Source organism: Tamandua tetradactyla, chromosome 1 (assembly GCF_023851605.1).
Source record: "Tamandua tetradactyla isolate mTamTet1 chromosome 1, mTamTet1.pri, whole genome shotgun sequence".
NCBI lineage: Eukaryota > Metazoa > Chordata > Mammalia > Pilosa > Myrmecophagidae > Tamandua > Tamandua tetradactyla.
Window position 1 is genome coordinate 72,720,597 of NC_135327.1, and position 20,172 is coordinate 72,740,768.

Here is a 20,172-nt window from a genome sequence, read left to right on the forward strand (position 1 = left end):
GTCACTCATTGCAGAAGATACTCCTCTTGGCTGATTAAAAATGGAATCAGCTGTGGATGCAGCCGACATGCTCATGATTTAATTCTGTGAAATGTTCTCATAGCATTGTCATTGACCATGACAGGTGGAACAGCTCTTTCACTGTAATGAGGTGGAAAGCCCATCCTCTGCCTTGGGGGTAAACTCACCCTTTCCAAGTACTTGAGTGGGTCTACTCTCCTGACCTCAGACCCCTATCTCCATGGTTCTGTCTCTGAAGACATTTTAGCTTTATTTTTTCCCTTTTCTGAGCCCCCCCAGTTGAGACTGGCAGTGTTTCCATCTATACAGGTCCCATAGCATTCTTGTTGGCTTTCTATACAGCATGCAAGGATTGTACCCATCAGACTGAAGGAGTTTCCACAAATCCTTCCTGGTAACTCTATCTCCAATCCTGACTTTTTCTGAAATGCTGACTGGTTCCACATTTGGTTAAATTCTCACGTGGGGTACCATTCTCTAGGGTCTCCCTTCCTAGAAGCCCAGAATTTTCTAGAATATCAACTTCTGGTTTCTTTGTACCCAAGAGTTCAGTTCTCAGCTTATCTCTTTCCTGTCACATTTTGCTATAAGCTGCAAGGAAAAACCAAGCTGCACTTTCCACATTTAACTTGGAAATCTCTTCTGCTAAATATCCAAGTTCATGGCTTTTAAAATCTGCCTTCCAGCCAAAGCCACTAGTCAATTTGCCAGACTATCTGCCATTTTAAAACAAGGATTGCCTTCCTTCCAGTTTGCAATAATATGCATCCAATTATGCCTAGAGCCTTGTCAGAGATATTTTTAGAGTCCACATTTCTACCAACAATCTCTTCAAAGCATTCTAAGCCTTCTCTATTGAGCTCCTCACAACTCTGCAGATCTTCCCCTTACCCATTTAAAAAGCTGTTCCAAAACATTTGGTATTTGCAAACCATAGCAGCACCCCACTTCTCTGGTACCAAAATCTGTTCTAGTTTGCTAGCTTCTGGAATGCAATATACCAGAAATGGCACAGCTTTTAAAGGGGGGAATTTAATAAGTTTCAAGCTACAATTCTATGGCTGTGAAAATTTCCAAATTAAGCATCTAGGGGGATACCTTGGTTCAAGAACGCTGATGAAGTTCAGGGTTTCTGTCTCAACTGGAAAGGCACATGGCTAACATGGTGACATCTGCTAGCTTTCTCTCCAGGCTTCTTGTTTCATTAGCCTACCATTTTCTTCTTCATCTCCAAAGGTCTCTGGCTGTGTGGGCTCTGTGATTCTTGTGGCTCTCCAAACTGTTTCAGCTTTTAAATAATTCCAATAAAGTAATCAAGACCTACCTGGAATGAGTAGTCACATCTCCCTCTAATCAAAGGTTAATATCCAAAATTAGGTGTGTCACATTTCTGTGGAGATGATCTAATCAAGCTTCCAGTCTATGGTACTACTAGAGATTAAAAGAAACCACTGGCTCCACAAGGTGGATCAAGAATAAAACATGGCTTTTCTAGGGTGTATAATCCTTTCAAGCCAGCACACTCCCAGTCAAGGAGCTCCAAACTACCCGAGGCAAACATTGGCAAAACTGAAGAGAGCTCTAGACATTTCAACAACAATAGTGGAAGACTTCAATACACCACTCTCCTCTACAGATAGAACAACCAGACAGAGGATCAACAAGGAAATAGAGAACCTAAACAATGCAATAAATGAATTAGACCTAATAGATATATATGGATTGTTATGCCCCAAAACACCAGGTTACACATTCTTCTGTATTGCATATGCAATGCTCTCCAGGATAGGTCATATGCTGGGACACAAAATAATCTTTATACATTTAATAAGATTAAAATTATCCAAAGCACTTTCTCTGACCGCAACAGAATGAAGTTGTAAATTAATAATCACTGAAGAACTGGAGCTTTCACAAATAAACAACACACTGTTAAATCATCAGTGGGTCAAAGAAAAAATTACTAGAGAAATCGGTAAATATAGGGGACAAATGATAATCAGAATACACATATCAGAACTTATGGGATGCAGCAAAGGGAATACTGAAAGGAAATTTATTGACCTAAATGTCTATACTAAATTAAAAAAATGAGCAAAAATGAGAACTTAACATTTCATCTTGAGAAATTACATAAAGAACAGCAAATAACCCCAAAGCAAATAAAGGAAGAAAAATAGCAATGAATAAAGCAGAAATAAATGAGGTGGAGAAAAAAAAACATTAGAAAAAATCAACCAAACCAAAAGTTGGTTCTTTGAGAAAATCAATAAAATTGATGGACTCAGCTACATTGACAAAGAAAAAAAAGAGAGCCCTCAAAATCAGAAAAGATAGGGGGATCATTATCATGGATCCTGAAGAAATTTAAAAGGTCATAAGAGAATACTATGAATAACTATATGTCAACAAACTAGACAACTTAGATCAAATGGACAAATACTTAGAAACACATGAACTAACTATACGGACTCAAGAAAAAAATAGACCTCAACAGATCAATTACAAGTCATGAGATATAATCAGTCATTAAAAATCTTCTAACAAAGAAAAGCCGAAGACCAGACAGCTTTACAGGGCAATTTTATCAAACATTATAAAGAACTAACATCAATCCTGATAAAACTTTCCAAAAATTGAGGAAAAAGGAACACTGCCTAACTCATTTTATGAAGCTACCATCACTTTAATACCAAAACCAGATAAAAAGACACTACAAGAAGGGAAAACTAAAGACCAATCTCCCTAATGAACATAGATGCAAAAATTCTCAACAAAATACTGGCAAATCGAATCCCACGACACATTAAAAAAATTATACACCACAACCAAAGGGGGTTCATACCAGGAATGCAAGGGTGGTTCAATACAAAGAAATCCATCAGTGTAATACAGCACATTAGAAATCGAAAGATAAAAAAAATCACATGAACATACTGATTGACACTGAAAAAGTATTTGACAAAATTCAGCATTCTTTCCTGACAAAAATATTCCAAAAGATAGGAATCTAAGGAAATACCCTCAATATTATAAAGGAATATGATATTGACAGCATGTGTCAGCCCAAAGAAGTACTGATCAATGGAACTGAATCAAGACTGTGGAGACAGACCACCAAATCTATGGACAATTGATCTTTGATAAGGCCCCCAAATCCACTGAACTTGGCCAGAATAGTCTTATCAATAAATGGGCATGGGAGAATTCAATATCAGTAGCCAAAAGATGGAAAGAGGACCCCTACCTTACACCCTATATAAAAATTGGTTCAAAATGAATTAAAACAAAGACCCAGTACTATAAAACATCTAGAAGAAAATGCAGGGATACATCTACAAGATCTAGTAATAGGAGGTAGCTTCTTAAACTTTATACATAAAGCGAAGGCAGTGAAAGAAAAAACAGATAATTGGGAACTCTTTACGATCAAGTGCTTCTGTATCTCAAGAGACCTTGTCAAAAAGATGAAGAGGTCCCAACAAATGATGGGAGCTGAAGGGTACAATGACGGAGAAGCAGAATGGCAAACTGTGGTAAATTTATATGATGGGAATATGGTGTGACTACAAAGAGAAAGGATGTTGAGGGGCACGCAGTGAACTGAATAAATTTTGGGGATAACGTGTTGTGGAAAATAAGCCAGAAACAAAATAACAAATATGCTAAGGTCTCTTTCAGAAAATACTTATAAGAAGGCATGCAAGGATAGTTCAGAGGTAGAATTCTTGCCCGCCATGTGGGAGACCCGGGTTCAATTCCAGGTCCATGCCAAAAAAAAAAAAACAACAACAAGCAAAATAAAACCAACCAAACAAACAAAAATTCAACGAAATGGTGCTGCAATAACAGGACTTACATTGAAAAATAACGAAATGTGACCCCGTTATATAGTATACAAAAAAAAAAGAAAAAAGAAAATACACACATAAAATAATATTTAAAAAAATACTTATAAGAAAATTGGAGCCTCGATTGTATGCCCTTACAGCAGTGACGCTTAGTCTGAAGTTGTAAGTGTATTTCTAGATTCTGAGACACTGAGCTATATGTGTATCAGCAGGTATTTCCCTGGAACTTTGAGTAACTCAGTGACACCTATGACCCAGAAATGGAGTGCTGCAGCCCTGAAAGCTAGCATAGCTATATACAATAACAGCTAAAGTAACTGAAAAAGAGATCAGGCCTCAGTTAGAGATAAAAACAAAGTCAAACTGGCTGGGACTAAGGTAAATCAGAATACAGGGTGTCATGGTCAGGTTCATTTGTAAACTTGGCCAGGTGGTGGTACCCATTTGTCTAGTTGGACAAGTTCTGGCCTGTTTGTTGCTATGAGGACATTTCATAGAATTAAATCATGATCACATCGGCTGCATCCACAGCTCATTGCATTTGTAATCAGCCAAGGGGAGTGCCTTCTGCAAGGGATGATGTTTAATCTAATCACTGGAAGGCTTTTAAGGAGGATTCAGAAGAGACGGTCTCTCTTCCTGCTTCAGCCAGCGAGCCTCTCCTGTGGAGTTCATCCAGATGCTTCATCGGAATTGTCAGTTTCACAGCCTGCCCTACAGATTTTGGACTCTACATTCCCACGGTTACATGAGACATTTTTATTAATTTTATATCTACAGCTATTTCCTGCTGATTCTGATTCTGTAGAGAACCCTAGCTAATACACAGGGTAAAAGATAATAGTGTGTGTACTCCAGACCTTCACTAACTGTATGAGACCAAAAGCAGAGGTTTATTGTGTCTAAATTTTTTGTAGCACTCAATCTAAATCAATATGTCTGGATAATTCATTTACATAATCCAAACACCTGGAGTCCAGAATGGGAATGAGGACTTGTAATTCTGTATAGCTTAATATAATACCTGGGTACATCTCAGACTATTGTAGGTTAATAATTAAAAAGTATTAGTAGGAAAAAAAAAAGCATTGGTAGGGTCCCTTAAGGGTCCAAAGAAAAAAGAACTATTGAACTTTCACATCTGGGAAACCCCAGATATCCTCTCAACCACTTGATTTTGAGGCTTGCCTTTATGAAACGTACTTCTGTAGTGGAGAAGCTGAGGCGGCCTATAATGAGGCCTGACACTTGCTTCTAGGATTCCTCTTTTGTTTCTCAGATGTGGCCTCTCTCCCTCTCTAAACCCAGGCCTGCAAGGAAAATCATTACCCTCTCACCTAAAGAACATGATATTCAGGGATGAAAGTTTCCCTGACAACATGAGACATGACTTCCAGGGATAAGTTTGGCTCTGGCACCCTGGAATAACAATGCCTTCCTGAACAAAATGGGGAAATAAGTATAATAAAATCAGGCACCAGTGGCTAAAAGAGATCAAATAGAGTAAAAATGCTATTCTGGAGGCTACTTTTATAGCTTCGGTTAGATAGTGCTAAATACCATGGTTTGCTAAACCGCAACCAACATCATTCCTGTTAACTCTTAAGAGCACCTAGAGGATGGGCCACGGTGGCTCAGCAGGCAGAGTTCTCACCTGCCATGCTGGAGATCTGAGTGCGATTCCCAGGAGAAAAAATATGGAACTATTAAATTTTACCACTGGGGAAACCCCTGATACTGTGTCAAACATGAGGGATATCCAAGTGAATAGGCCAAGCCCTTAATCTTGAGGCTTGCTCTTGTGAAGCTTAGATATGTAGCAGAGAAGCTGAGCCTACCTATAGGTATGCCTAAGAGTTACTTCTGGAGGACCTCTATTTTTGCTCAGATGTGGCCTTTCTCTTTCTAAGCTCAATTCTGCAAGTGAAATCTTTGCCTTCCCCTCTACATGGGACATGACATCCAGGGGTAAATGTCTCCATTGCAGCATGGGAGATAACTACCAAGGATGGACCTTACCCTGGCACCATGAGATCAGTAATGCTATCCTGACCAAATGGGTGGAAAGAAGTATAACAAATAAGGTATCAGTGGCTGAGAGAGTTCAAATAGAGTCGAGAGACTACTCTGGAGGTCATTCTTATACATACTTCAATTAGACATTGCTATCTGTCATAATTTGCCAAACCACAATCAAAACCCTTCTTGCCAATCCTAAAGAACACCTAGGGCATTATATAAGATTCTACAAGGGTTTCATGTACTACGGTAACTTTCCAGAAAACTACCAACTCCAGATGGGTGCTTGGACCAGATAAGTTCTGAAATGCAGAGGGGCCAGCCTCTCCAGGAAATCAACTAGTTCCATCCCCCGTCCCAGATTATTGATAGCCCCTTCTAGCATGAAAAAGTTAGAATGGGAATAGCCCAAATACCCATAAAGAGTGGCAGAAAGATCAAAGGTGATATTAGAGTTATACAGAGAAGGTAGGGTTTAACAAATGAATATGACTGTTGAATCATTATATTGATATTTCTTTTAGTCTCCAGTGTTTTAGAGCAGCTAGAAGTAAAGGACTAAAATTGTGGAACTGTAACCCATACCAAACTCTGAAATCTGTTCTACAACTAATTTTGTGTTGTGCTTTGAAATTTATTGCTCTTTCGTATACATGTTATTTTTCACAAAAAAAGGAAGAAAATAAACAAGTTAAAGATGAAAAAAAAAAAAGAGCACCTAGGGCTCAAAGGTTCTATAAAAGCTTCATGCAGTAGGTTTGTTTTCCTGGAACCTATAATTTCCAGAGGGTTCCTAGGCCAGATAAATCCTGAAACCCAGAGGGACCAGCCTCTCCAAGATTATTAATTACATCCTCCTATCCTTTACTGTCAACAACCCTTCTCAACATGAAAAAGTTGGATCAGGCATTGCCTAAAGATCCCTGTAGATTGGGATCCCTATAGAGAAGGATCAAAGGAGAAAGAGTTGTAACAGAGAAAATAAGATTTAACAAATGAGTATGACTGCTTAATCACTATATCTATTTTTTTCTTTTTGCCTCCAGTGTTTTGGAGTAGCTAGAAGAAAAAATCTGAAACAGTGGAATGGCAACCCAAAACAAACTTTGAAATCTGTCCTATAACTACTTGTTGAAGTATACTTTGAAAATTATTGCTTTTTCTTTCTTTTCTTTATATATATATATATGTTATCTTTCACCACAAAAAAGAACATTTTTTAGATGTCAGCAAAGCTCAATTAGCTATTTCTGGTCAACTCAAATGCCCATGGGCAGGGCAATTTAAACATTTTTGTGCCCTCTTGATCATCTGATGGTGTTACTCCCCTCATGCTGCTAAATCTTCATTCCTCCACTTCCTTCTTACATAACTCTTTTATTTTATTTTATTTTATTTACTTTTTTTTAATGGGCTGATCAATGGAATCATATGAGATGCTCATGTTCGCAGAGCTCTTTCCACAAAACTTACAAAGCCATATATATCTTAGGTATAGCCATTGGCTGGATCAAGCAGCTATACCATGTGATGGGTACCTTAATCCCTGTCTGATGGTAAAGAATCAGATGCTCAGGGAGTTTGCTTGATTTGTGTGAGATCACAAAACTTAAAATAGGAGAGCTGGAAGTTGAGTCCATTTCTTCAAGTTCTCTTGAAGAGTTTTCTTCAGGACAACCACTCCTCCCCACCCCCACCCCCAAAGATGGGCCAGATGATGTTGATCATTAAGTCAGTTCTGCGATAAGCTTTAGCAGGGTCCATTGCAGTAATGACATTTATTTTAGCACATTTATTTTCTATACCACTTGACCTACTAATGTCCCATAAGAGAGTTCACCCTTTCTGTTTAATATAGGCCTCTATCTTAGCAACAACTGAAGGACTGTTCCTGATTTTGTAAGGATGCTACAGAGTGTTGTTTTGCTTTAACGTAAAACATAAAATCCAAACAGCATTAAGCCTTTGGCTAACACCTTACATCCTCCACTCTCCCCAAAACACTCACTTGGTCTGACGAGTAGGCCACCAGCTTCTCCATGATGGCAGCTGGGCTCAGCTCTGGGGAGGCTGCCTGCAGCCAACGTGTCACTTTGGTGCGGGCAGCCAGCAGGGCCACCAGGGTGGCTTCACTGGCACTTCCCTAAATACAGGAGAGAGGCCCAAATGAGCTTTGAATCACAGCAAAGAAATCAGGGTCTAAACGGTTCAGGACATATGAGTTCATTTCCACTTTTTTTTCAAAAGATGAATTTGCAATTGCAAAAACTTCACTCTCCTTTGCATAGGAAGAACTGGAACCCTGTGACTGCCTGTTTAGCTCTTATTCTTTTCATATCATCTTTGCACATTTCATGTAGCACTAATAGTTAACAGTTCTGAGCACTTACCATGCACCAGCTATTGTGATATTAGCTTTGAAGGCTGTTCTAAGGGAATCCTCCTTCCCTTGTGTAGAAGTTTCTAATCAGATTTCCATCCAAGGAGGAGATGGGGGCCAAGGGCACCAGTGTTCAAGTCCACCTCTGGGTTCATAAACACGTGGATGGAGAAACTTGTATTTGTTTAAAAAATGATGGTGGACTTTCATTGAGGCTCAGAAGATGCTATAGGGGATTTCTGTCAATTACTAATGTTGACACCATGTTTTGGCATTTTATAAAGAATTTTTATGGCTAAAAATTTACTCCTTTGAGATTTGGATGGATGAAATTATATAAATTAACCCACTATGTCATCCCATCTACTTTGCAAAATAATCCTGTGGTGTTTTTTTTTTTTTTTTTTTTTAATTTTTCCGTCTTCAGTTGGAGAAATTGATGCTCACAGAGATTAAATAACTTGCCCCAACTTGCCCCAAATCATTAGCTGGTAAGTATTGACATGATAGGATGGAGGCCGCATCTGTTCTTTCCACTGAGGTACCTCCCAGACATCCGTGATATCTTCTCCCCTTCTGTCTGCTCCCATTAATCAAATCTTGAGTAAATCCTAGCAGAAAGCTATCAACTAACCAGGCCTCGGTATTAGAAAGAAACAATAGAAGAAGGCTTTTTTTTTTTTTTTTTTACTATGAGAAAGATTTGTAAGAGACTAGAGTTTTACAGAGAACTATTCAATAAAATGATTAAATAAAAATGCTAACCTCCTTTGTTAATATTTTTATCTTAAAGACATCAATCCCAATTTCCCATTTTTATTTTTTTACTTTTTAACTGCTTTTATTTATTCTTTTAAGCCAACTCACATCCTTCTGGGAGGCAGGTGAAAATTAAACATAAGTATATTTATTCATGTTTCTGTATCTCTCTAATGTATGGGCTTAAATATACAGATATGTAATCCTCTTCATTCAGTATCTAAAATGGATATTTCATTGCCTCTAGGCCACGTTTTCATTAGCAATGATTTCAGACTTGGTTTTAGAAGGGTAAAAGACAATTTGGCTGACAAAGTTGTCACTATCTCAGGAAATTCCAAACTCCCTTAGTGCAGACACCATATTTTACACTTCTCTCCTGAACCCTATTATCCCTCTCAAGCAGCAACTCTCCCCACCACACCCCTTTGTTAGATTTGTTTGTCATAGGTGGTCCATTGACTCATTCATTCTAATTGGAGATGTAACATGCAAAGTTTATTGTAAGGCATAGCTCTTGGTGATCATAATCCTTTTTGTTTCCCACATCTAAACTCTACCCTCTGTTTGAAGCCTTGGAACTCATCCTGCTCCCTAAATACACACATACACATACCATGTTCATTCTCCTCTAAACCACATTCTTAATGAAAGGCTCTTAGCCACCATGTCAATTTATTCTGAGTTTTCCTTGGGGCTCTATGTCCTGAAAAAAAATTCTCCTTCCTCAGACAAGAAGTAATAGTAATAATAATACATGTATAATAACATTCTAATGAAACAAATGTCAGTAGAGTATGCAAAAATCAACTGCTCCAAGGTTGCCAATGTGTTTTGACAGACTCCAATGGGAAGTGAGGAGGATTTCTCTTCCCTTTTTGGAAACAGAGCTTTGCAGAAGGAAGAGAGGGTAGGGTGACTATTCTGTGCACTAAGAGTGGTAATGATACCTTTGCTTTACTGCAGGCAAGCAAAGGTTGCCATGGTAAGCCCTGCTCAAGAGGCAGAAGAAAATGCTGGTGAGATTTGAGGCTGAGGTTTGCTGATGCTGGGAGTGGAAACACCCTTTTATCTTCTGCTTTTTCAAGAGTCCCCCACATGTGGTGAGAAATTGGCTTTTCTTCCACAAGATTTTTCAAACTCAATTAAGAGAAATTTCACAGGCCGCATTTACCCAGCCTTGAGATGATGACTTGCCATTTGACTCTGATGGTCCCCTGCCTGTCACCCATCATGGCCCTGTCACCCAGCAGCTATGATTATTGCTCCAAGGGGATCAATAACACAGCCTAGCTTCATGTCCATTGCAGCTCACAACCTATGAGCTGTCATCAAACACAGCTACTCTTTGGGGCCTCACAAATTACAGACAATCAGTCTTGTCAGCTGAGAGGGCTGAGGCTTCCTGCTGTAAACACAGACATAATAGCCTGCTTTCCTTCCTCAAATATCAAGTGGATCAGGCCCTAAGGGGGCTTGTGTGGAAGCGTGGGCTACAGAAACCAGCACACCAAGAGATGCCAAGATTATTCTTAGCCAATGCTTGGATGTCAATCTGTTGGCTCTGGAAAATGGAATGGTCTTTAACAAAAAGATTATTGGAAAATTTAACCCCATGGTAGCATGCACACCTCTGGACACGCTAACTGAGTGCAAATGGCTAGTGGTGAGTGGATATAAGACACATCAGTCCAGTTCTCATTCCCTACAAGCTGAAACTTTAATTAGCTGTGTGTCCTTGAGCAAGTTACATCATCTTTCTGAGCTTCAGTTTTCTCATGTATTGAAAAGGTTGTCCATAATGCTAGATTGTGGGGTATTTATAAAATTCCTTGAGAAGTATTAAATTAATTATTTTGGGCTGCTAGATAGGATTGAATTAGAATTTGTTTTAGTTCTAAGATCCAATGAACCAGAATCACTCACATCTTATTTTATTATTATTTTGTTATTGTTGTTATTATTATTACTATTTATTATTATTATTTTGGAATTGAGGTGGGGGATGAATGGTAAACATGGAGTCAGCCAGAAGAGCTCCAGCAGGAGGTTAATATTCTTCTTGGAAAACTACTTCACTTTATGCTAAAGGAAGACCTCTGAAATATTATTTATGAGTGAACATTTAATACAGGATAAACATCTCATGTACATTTATATATTTTACGTCCCTGCACAGTAAATCATGCAGTAATAATATTCCCAAACAATATCTACATGATGGGAAATGTTCACATCAAAATAGTATGTAAAACATCAAACATAAAAAAGTATATATTATGTTATCTCAATTTTGTTATACATAGATATAAATATAAGTTTATATGTATATATTGAAATAATATGGGGAGGAAATACAAAAAAAAAGTCTGCCAGTTCTTTCCATTTTCTGCAATGAATTTCCAGTTTTCATAATTAAAAAAGGGCAATAATTCTTTTAAGCAGAAAGCAGAACCAAAATCTATACTGGAGGCAATAAATTGGCAATATGGAAAACTGAAATAGTGAGGTAGAGAAAAGCATAACAAATCCCCTCAAAATGTAGGGGAGAAAATGACAAAAAAAGAAAATAACAAAAGAAAGATAAAATTTATAGAAGGAGTACCCAATCTTGTAGAAAACTGGGGTGCTTTACAACAGGCTAGAAGTGAACCACAAACACCATAATAGAAGAAAAGTTTTCCAAGGTGAAAAAGCTGAGTCATTGGATTAATACAGTTCACCAAATGTTATGGGTTGAAAATGAATGGAACAAATGAAAAAAGCAGAACCTGGCAAAATGTATGGGGTTGTAAAGAAAAAGTAAGTCTCCCATCAACATCCAGGCTCTTGTTTAGTCTGGAACCACCCCCAAACCTCGAATTGAGTCAAATAGGTCAAAACCAAATACCCCTCTTCATAGCATGGTTCTCCTTTCTTTTCCCTTCCTGCTGTCTTTTTGGTCTCTTGTGGCAACACTCAAACTTTTTTCGTTTTCATTTGAGAAGAATGGGAATGGTGTCACATGGAGAATAAAAACTAAGGTACTAATGGTTTGAAAAGTAGTCTGCCTCACCCTCCCTAAGATGAAGTACAGCTAAAAGGACATTGGTTGGGGCCTGTTTACAACAGCCTCTCTCCTCAAGGTGTAACAGGCACATAGGAGGTCACAGCTTCTCGTGTGATCTTAGTCAAGGAAGCTTAACTGAGTAGAATAACCTCTGGGGAAGAAGTTACAGCCCATAAGCATTTTGCATTTGCTAAAAAGTCATCATTGCTGCCACGTTTAAAAGTTGAGTTCACAATATTATATTGAGGGTTTGCTTCCAGCATAGCTAATGTTTGATTTTCATCAGTTACCAACTCAGAATCGCTTATGTAGGACAGGCAGTGAGTTAACCAAAGAATGTGAGAGAGAAGAGGAAAAGGGGATGAGCCTGCCCTCATTGGCCCTTTGCTCACTAGTGAACTAAGCCATCAGTCATCTTATTGTTCCTTTATCTAAGTGTACTCAGGGATCTTTGCATCAGAAATATCCAAGCTTGCATGCTTGAATGCAGATTCTGGAGCCCATTTCAGCACTATTACATTCAAATCTCTACGGATGGGAGCTAGGAATCTGCATTGTAAATAAGTACTTTTAGTGACTTGTATGAATACTGGATGTGGGGAGCAAGTACTAGCCCCAAAGATGTGCGTCTCCTAATCCTGGAACCAGTGAATATTTATCTTACATGAAAAAAGTGAATTTGCCAATATAACTAAAAGCTGTGGTCAGAGGGAGTTGTGACTACCCAAGAATGTCATAGAGATGCAATGTTGCTGGCTTTGAAGATGGAGGGAGGTGCACATAAGTCAAGGAATGCAGGTGACCTCTACAAACTGGAAAGGGCAAGGAAATGGATTCTCCCCTAGAGCCTCCAGAAGAAATGCATCCCAGATGATTCTTGGTTTTAGCCCATTGAGACATGTGTCAGACTTCTGACCTACAGAACTGTAAGATAATAAATAGATGTTATTTTAAGCCTCTGAAATGTGTTACAGCAGCCACAGAAAACTGATACATGGCAGTTTTAAAACCATAGTCTGGTTGAATAATCTCAGGGCCATGATATCAGCTAGATCTTATATGAGGCACATATATGTTCCTCAGGGTTCCCTTTGCTGAGTAAGCAGAATAATCATCGTCTTATGCTAATTCTCAGAGTGTTTAAGAAGACAGCAACTGGAAAAGGAAATCCCTTTTTATTCAAAGTAAACAAAGCTTTCCCAACATAATTATCATATACTTCACACAGACACAGATGATATAAGGGAAGGCAGTCATTTCCAGTATAGTTCAACTTCCATGCTGGGAAATAAAACCATGCATGAAGTCCGTATCATCCTAGTGACATTTGTCTTTTAGACCCCAGTAGAAGAGAAATCCAGTCATACTGCTCATTAGTGTCCATCTTGTTTGCTGATGTGTGCCTGGCACAGCTGTTCTCCAAAGATGGATATGAAATAAATGGAATGAATTAGATCAGTGCTTTAAAAAAAGCAGTGTATTTAGGTAAGCTATTGGTTCACATATAAGTGGAGCCTTCTAGCTATTGAAGCATAGTCATAACTGCTTTTTATTGTACTAAGTACAGTACATTGTGGTGAGGAATGAAGATCATGGGCTCAGGAGATGGACAGATATGGGAATATGTCCTAGCTCTATAACTCACCAGCTGGAGTCAGTGGGCAAGCTACCTAACTGCCCGGCGCTTTGGTTTACTCACCCACAAAATGGAATGATCCCAAACTTATATGGCCCCTAACTCAGGGTTGCTGTGAAAATTAAATGAAGATGCTTCACTATGGTGGCTGGCACCCAAAGAATAGAACATTGATGTTAGCTATAGTTGTTGTTTTATTCTGATGTACCTGCCATGCAATAGCTCCTATATTATCTGCTGCAAACCCAGGGAAGGGAGTGACCTGTCTATAGCTAGTAAGAAAGTGCTGGGATCCAAATCCAGATCCAGCTGACTCCAAGACCAGGGTTTTCCAAATAGCTCTGTTTTGCTTATCTCACAAGTCTTGCTTATTCTCCAGAAGAAATAGGAGGATGCAGAAAGACACACACATGCCTCTTCATTATATCTGCAGCTGTCATCCCTTTGTGGAACCCATGCAGCCCAGAAAGCCACACTTCTCCTTCCCACACACATAACATTACCTGGATCACTCCACCCCCTTCTCCAGCTTCCCCAGCCAAAAATGCCTCCGGCAGTTCGAGCATCTTCCCAAGCCAGTCCATCATCACCATCTCCAGCTCTGTACATGCTGGGCTTGCAATCTAGCATGGGAGTGGAAGGAAAGGAGTTTAACAGCAAGCCAAAAACCCTGAGAACCCTGGCCACTTTGGACCAAGGGGTATAAAAAGAAGATAACCTTGTAACTTCTGTCACTTATAGTTTAACAATTTAACAAAGTTTTTTAAAGACAATTTTCAAGGTCCATCTGAAGAACGGATTTAAGGTATGCTTATCTATCACAGAGTTCCAGAGAGAAGGAACAGCAGAGGACAGTACACAGAATGGGTGCTGTGTGGTACTTGCCCTTCCCCAGCAGCACTACTACATGCTCTGAGCAAATACAGGGCTAAGAACTGTACAAAAATGAGAGCCCTCTTTTCCCCACTTGGAAAACATAGAGGCCAAGATTCCAGATCCCAGATCAGTCACAAGAAGTGACGTGCCAGACTGTGTGAAAGAGTTGGCCTGTCTTCAACTCCTCCTTGACCTCATGATACCACTGTCCTCACCGTTTCTCTACCCATAGACTCCGGCCCTATGATGTGAATTATGAGCCATCCCTGGAATCAGCACCTTCTTATCCCCACCCTACTTCACTGCTGACTTTCTAGTGGCTGGAGCCTGAGCACAGGCCAGGTGTCACAGAATTTCAGGAGTAGCAGCAGGCTTTAATCTTCCATCAAACACCAGATCAAAATCACCCAATCTCAGATGCTACTCAAATGCCTGAAACAAGTTTCCAAAATGTGCTCTTTGTCCAAGACTCACTTAAGAAGAATGGTTTGGAAGGAACACATAGAGCACCACAGTCAAGTCTTATTCTCCTATGCCTCAACTACAGGGGTACTATTTATTGGCTTATTTATTCATTTCCTTATTTATAGAAGGATCTGTTAAGGCTCACTGGTAGACCTTTCTCAGTAGTTATGAGTAATGGAGTGAGCTAAGATCTGGACAATTTTCATCTGTCAGGAGTTTTGGGAAGCCTTGGACACACAAGGCATCCACTTCCCAGCCCTTACCTAACCCACTTCTTTTCCCTCTTACTTGCTTGTGTACAGATGTTTGGCTCACTATGTTTCCATTTCACAGCCTGGAGAAGACATTAGGTCTTAACTATGAAAACCAAACTACCCACTAAAATGGAATGAATCTTTAACCCCAAACCAGGAATAAACAGCCCAAACTGCTTGCCAAGGCAGGAACCCGGCACAAAGTTTGCACGATACATGTTTTTTGCTCAGTGGCAGGACTCCCTTACTTGCTGGGGTGTATAGAAACCCAATCTTCAGGAAGCCCAGGGCCATGCATCTCCAACATGAAGGGGGTATGCAGAGCTTGCCATGAACCGACCCTGATCCGAGTAGTCTGCCTCCACAGGGGCCGACCACAATGGGACCTATTCCCATGCTCTTTCGGAGCCTCTGCACTGTGCATTTGCTGAGAATTTCTATTGTATCTGAGCCTTGTTCCTAGAGAAACTCACTCCATAGAAATCTCCATAGAAGGCATTTGCCTGTGCCTTCTAAGTCTGGGATGACTTTGCTTTGGGTTTTCCCTTCTCCATATACCAGGAGGTGAAGGGTTGGCCTGGGGCCCTTTTAGTGCTAAATGATGCTCTTGTGTCTAGAAGAGTATACAGCATCATAATGCCATTCCTGGTAAGAATAAATCAGCAAGTACTTTCTCGCTGCTAGTAAGCCTCCCTATTCTACCCCATCTTGGATAAACCCATGTTCGGTTATAGGAAACTGCAATCCCCATTCAGAGCCACAGGTATCAGGCAAGAAGACAAGAGGGCACCTCTCTAAGGTCGCTGCCCCCCGAAAAAAAATCACTGTCCTCAGAAAGAACTGAAGCAATTAGAGATTAATGCCAAGTCACTCTGAAGGGACAGACTGTCTCCTAGACCAGAAGAATAAAATGAAATCCGTTATGCTGCCTATGAAAGAAAATATCCATTAAAAGAGGGTGTGATTGGCAGAGACAATGGGAGACCACTGATGCCCATGCTGGTCATGTCCCTGCAACTCTGCACATCAGGGAGGTGGCCTTGGAGGACTAGACAGGAGGAGGCAGAGACCCCAGTGAAGGGAGATGGGTGTCATTTTTAACCTGCCTACCGAGCAACAACCAACCTTACTGGGTGGGGGAAACAGAAATTGGCTCTGCTGACTCCTGCAGGTTCATGAAGCAAATTCATAAACCATTATCTCCTTTACAGATATTGGTAACTTTGTCCAGCATACATCAACTCCTAAGAGCCTATAAAGCTCCAAAGTACCAACAATATGGACATGCTGGACTTAAAGGCAAAGACAAACATTGATCTTTGAAGAATTCCCCTGTGTGTGTATTCTGTGGTTCCTGAAATAGTCAATCAGCAGCCTGCAGAGCCTTCTGTGCTTAGAAAGGAAGGAATCCTTTCCGCTGCACTGTATCTGGAAGGAAGGAGCCACAAGGAAGAGCCAGCCCTACCCTTTCTTCTGAGCAGGGATCTTTTCTGACATTTTGTCCCAAATTAGGTGGGAATTTTGGTGTATTCTGGAACAGGGTTCCATTTCCAGAGAGCCCTGCTCTGCCAGCACTCCACATTTCTGATGGGTGGGGAGCCCTGCTTGAAAACAAATGGAATGAGACACGTTTCACAAACCTAAGAGTGTATAGAATCCCTCTGGTCTTTTTGTTAGAATGCAGATCACTGGGCTCTGGATGCAAAAATGCCAGGGCCTTGGAGACTGTGATTTTAACTCACACCAAGTGCTTCCAAAAGCACCACTATGCTGAGTTGGTTTTTCTTTGTTGGGACCTTTCCCAAAAGACTCCCAATCTGTGTCTGCTATTTCCTTCTATCTCAAATTTCATTTCCTTTATAAGATACCCTCTCCTGGGATGAATCCTCCTTCCCTCCTTGCTGATGTATCCCCCCCTGCCCATGGGTGGTGCTGCCCTCTGTTCACGTCCTACAAGTTGCCAGATGGAAGCAGGGACATAATTCCATGACCTGGACCCCCACCACAGCAGAACCCACCCCTCGGCATCATCTAGTGCTCACCCAGGAGAAGCCAATGCAGCCGATGGCCCCGCACAGCATGTCCGCAAGCATGGCTGGGTAGGAACTGGCTGTTGGGAAGTAGGCAAAGAAGTACGGGCTGTGCCAGTGAGTCACCTGAGTGGGAGATGGAGCCAGTTAATTATTCAGGGTCCCAGGGGAGCCACCCTTGCACAGGACCCAGTTACCCTTTGGCCCCAGCTGCCAATGTGTCCAGGCCTGGCTTTGGTTAGTGCCATTCCCCAAATTACAGCCATTACAGTACCCTCTTTTGATAACCCCTTTACAGTAACTACTGTAAACTGATTCCCTCTTTTTTCTTACTTAAATATATTCATTACCTAAGAAGAAAACTTTACATCCCTAGAGTGGAAAATCATCATTTGCCATAAATAAAAAATAAACATACAAAAAGTGAAAAATATAGTCTATAAAAATAACATCAGGTTTTAAATTCTTGTTAGGTACCCTATCCCATCTGCATTAAGAAGTGTGGTTTTTAGGCCTCTTCTGTTAGGTTCCATGCTCACATTGTAGTCTTATCCCACCTCCTTCCTCTCCACAACACTCTGCACCCTTCTGCCAAGCATGTCTCTCTACCACTCCCATATCTTTTGCCTCCTCTGTCCCTCCATCCCTGTCACTCTATTCCTACCCTCCTGCTCTGGCCATGAGCTGTTCACCATGTCTTCTCCAGCACAGCCAGATAAATGTAGGGAACTACCGCTAGGTGCCTAGCCCTGGGTGAGGCGGGAGGAAAAGATGAATCCCACCTTATCTCTGCCACCAAGGAGCTTAGGTGGAGCAGGGGAGTAGATGCACGAACAGGCAGTCACTACTTTCTGCTCTGAAGTGATCTCAGGGTAAAGAGATGCCTGGGATGCAATGGCAAGGCCAGGGAGTCAGGAGGAGATAAAGGTGGTACAGGGAGAGTAGGGAAGGTAGGGACACATTTATTCAGGGGAGGGGGAGCCTCTGTCTCCCTAGCTGGGGGAGGGGAGAACTAACAAAGGACAGGCTGGGATCATCTCAGAGACTGGGCAGATGATCAGAGGAGGAAAGAAAGAAAATGAAGGTATGTAACCCACTTTTTGATTCTCTAATTTGTTCTTGCCAGTTATACATCTGTCCGGTGAGAATGGAATAAAGCTCTGAAACACCAGCTCCACCACCCAGTGCAGGGGAGAAAGTACCAGGGATCATAATTCAGGCTTGAGGTTTGTAACTCCTTGTTGCTATCTAAGAGGCAGGATCCAGCTACCACTCTTCCCTTTATCTCTGAGCAATTTCCATCCAGTGCACCTGAGCTCAGGGGCATTGAAAGAGCACCCAAATGCAAGTCTTGTCATGTCTCAGACTGTCTGGGCTACCTCAGCAATAGAGGATCCCTTCAGGATCCAATATCCCCTAAGGTTTAAAGGAAGGATGGACCCCAGTATGTCTTCCAGTTATAGTATCCCCAGAGGCCATAGATCTGTTCAGTCAACATTAGTCTTTTTCCTACAATCTGGGGCAAACATCTAAACATTTGATCACACTAGTTATCAACTGCACATTGCCCAAGATATGGTCTGGGGGTCTCCTTGATGATGAAGGGAACAGAGCAGTAGTGCTTCCTGAGATCCAGGAGGGTTCAGCAGGACTGATTGGTCATGGAGACATAAGACCAGTTCTTTGGCAACCATGGCTACTCCCATATCTGCTAGGGCAAGGGCAGAAGGCAGGGCTCAGAAAGACTGAGAAGCCAGCAGTGGAGGTTCCTGGGATGCGGTGGTTGGGGTGGGGAGATAGATAATGTTATAGGATCCCAGAGAATAAAAATATAAATTCAGCCCAGGAGTGTAGTGGTAGTATATACGCATGAGAAAGAAGGGGCTGCTGCTGTGGCCTGTGGGAATGCAGAAAATGGAGTCAGGGAAGCCTTCACCAATGTGGTGTCTAGGGCCAATGAAGAAGATGGACATTTTAGTAGGGGGCACAGATTAGATAAGGTTGTGGGAGACTGAAAAGTCCCCAAAGATGGTCTGGAGAAAGGGAAGTGGTGAAGCTGAATTCTTTTAAAATCAGAAGAGAAAAAAAAAAGACTCTAGGTGTGGAGAACAAATCTTGATGTATAATGTTAATATGTACATCTTTATACCAATGTCTTCGTAAAACAGGACATTTTTTCTTTTTATAGAGACAGGGGCCCAAGAAAGTCAGAATGCAGCCCACAGTCCCTACTTTTGGACACTCAGTGACCTCAGATTTTCTTCATCTCTATTCTCTACCCACCTGCCCTCTAGAACCTGGAAAGATAAGACAGATTCTTAACTGAGGATACTGGTGTGTTTGTATTTACTTTCAATTAATATTCTCAGCCACATTAGAAACATACTCTCATACTTCTGCAAATGAGACTCAGCTAGCATCTATAAGCTCCCTGCAATCACACAGCCAGCAAGTAGCAGAACTAGAATTCACAGGCAGGCTCCTGCCCTGGTAGTGTATACCCTGCCCCAGCATCTTTTGTCTAGCTGGGTGGAAGCGGGTACAGAGGTTAAGGGTCAAACAGACAAAAAAAGGTGATTCTCTCCTTCCCCTTCAGCATCATTTGTGCTTCTGACACAACACCTGATTTGATAGCTGAAAGCAGGGGGGGGGGGGGGGCTTACGGGCTCCTCCAGGCTGGAGGCGGTTCCCTTGGCTTCTCCCAGACTTCAATGGAGCCAGTTCCCTCTCTTCCATTATGTCTCTCTTATTATGACTTAAGTGCTTTGTGTCTGTTTCCCCAATCAGACTGGTAGCTGCCTGAGGACAGGGATTGTGTGTTACTCTTCTTCT

The 20,172-nt window shown here is 41.0% G+C and overlaps 1 protein-coding gene across 4 annotated transcripts in view; it reads right to left on the reverse strand.

Moving 5' to 3' along the window:
- The window catches only part of DDC (dopa decarboxylase), a 113,437-nt gene that overhangs the window by 70,269 nt on the left and 22,996 nt on the right, over nucleotides 1-20,172 (reverse strand). For 3 of the 4 annotated variants that reach the window (XM_077119296.1, XM_077119307.1, XM_077119305.1), the window contains 3 exons: nucleotides 17,353-17,466; nucleotides 14,219-14,338; nucleotides 7,900-8,034 (listed from right to left, as the gene is read on the reverse strand). In XM_077119296.1, coding sequence (XP_076975411.1) covers nucleotides 7,900-8,034; nucleotides 14,219-14,338; nucleotides 17,353-17,466 — 369 coding nt within the window. The remainder of the gene's footprint in view (nucleotides 1-7,899; nucleotides 8,035-14,218; nucleotides 14,339-17,352; nucleotides 17,467-20,172) is intronic. The other variant, XM_077119308.1, reaches the window with a different exon arrangement.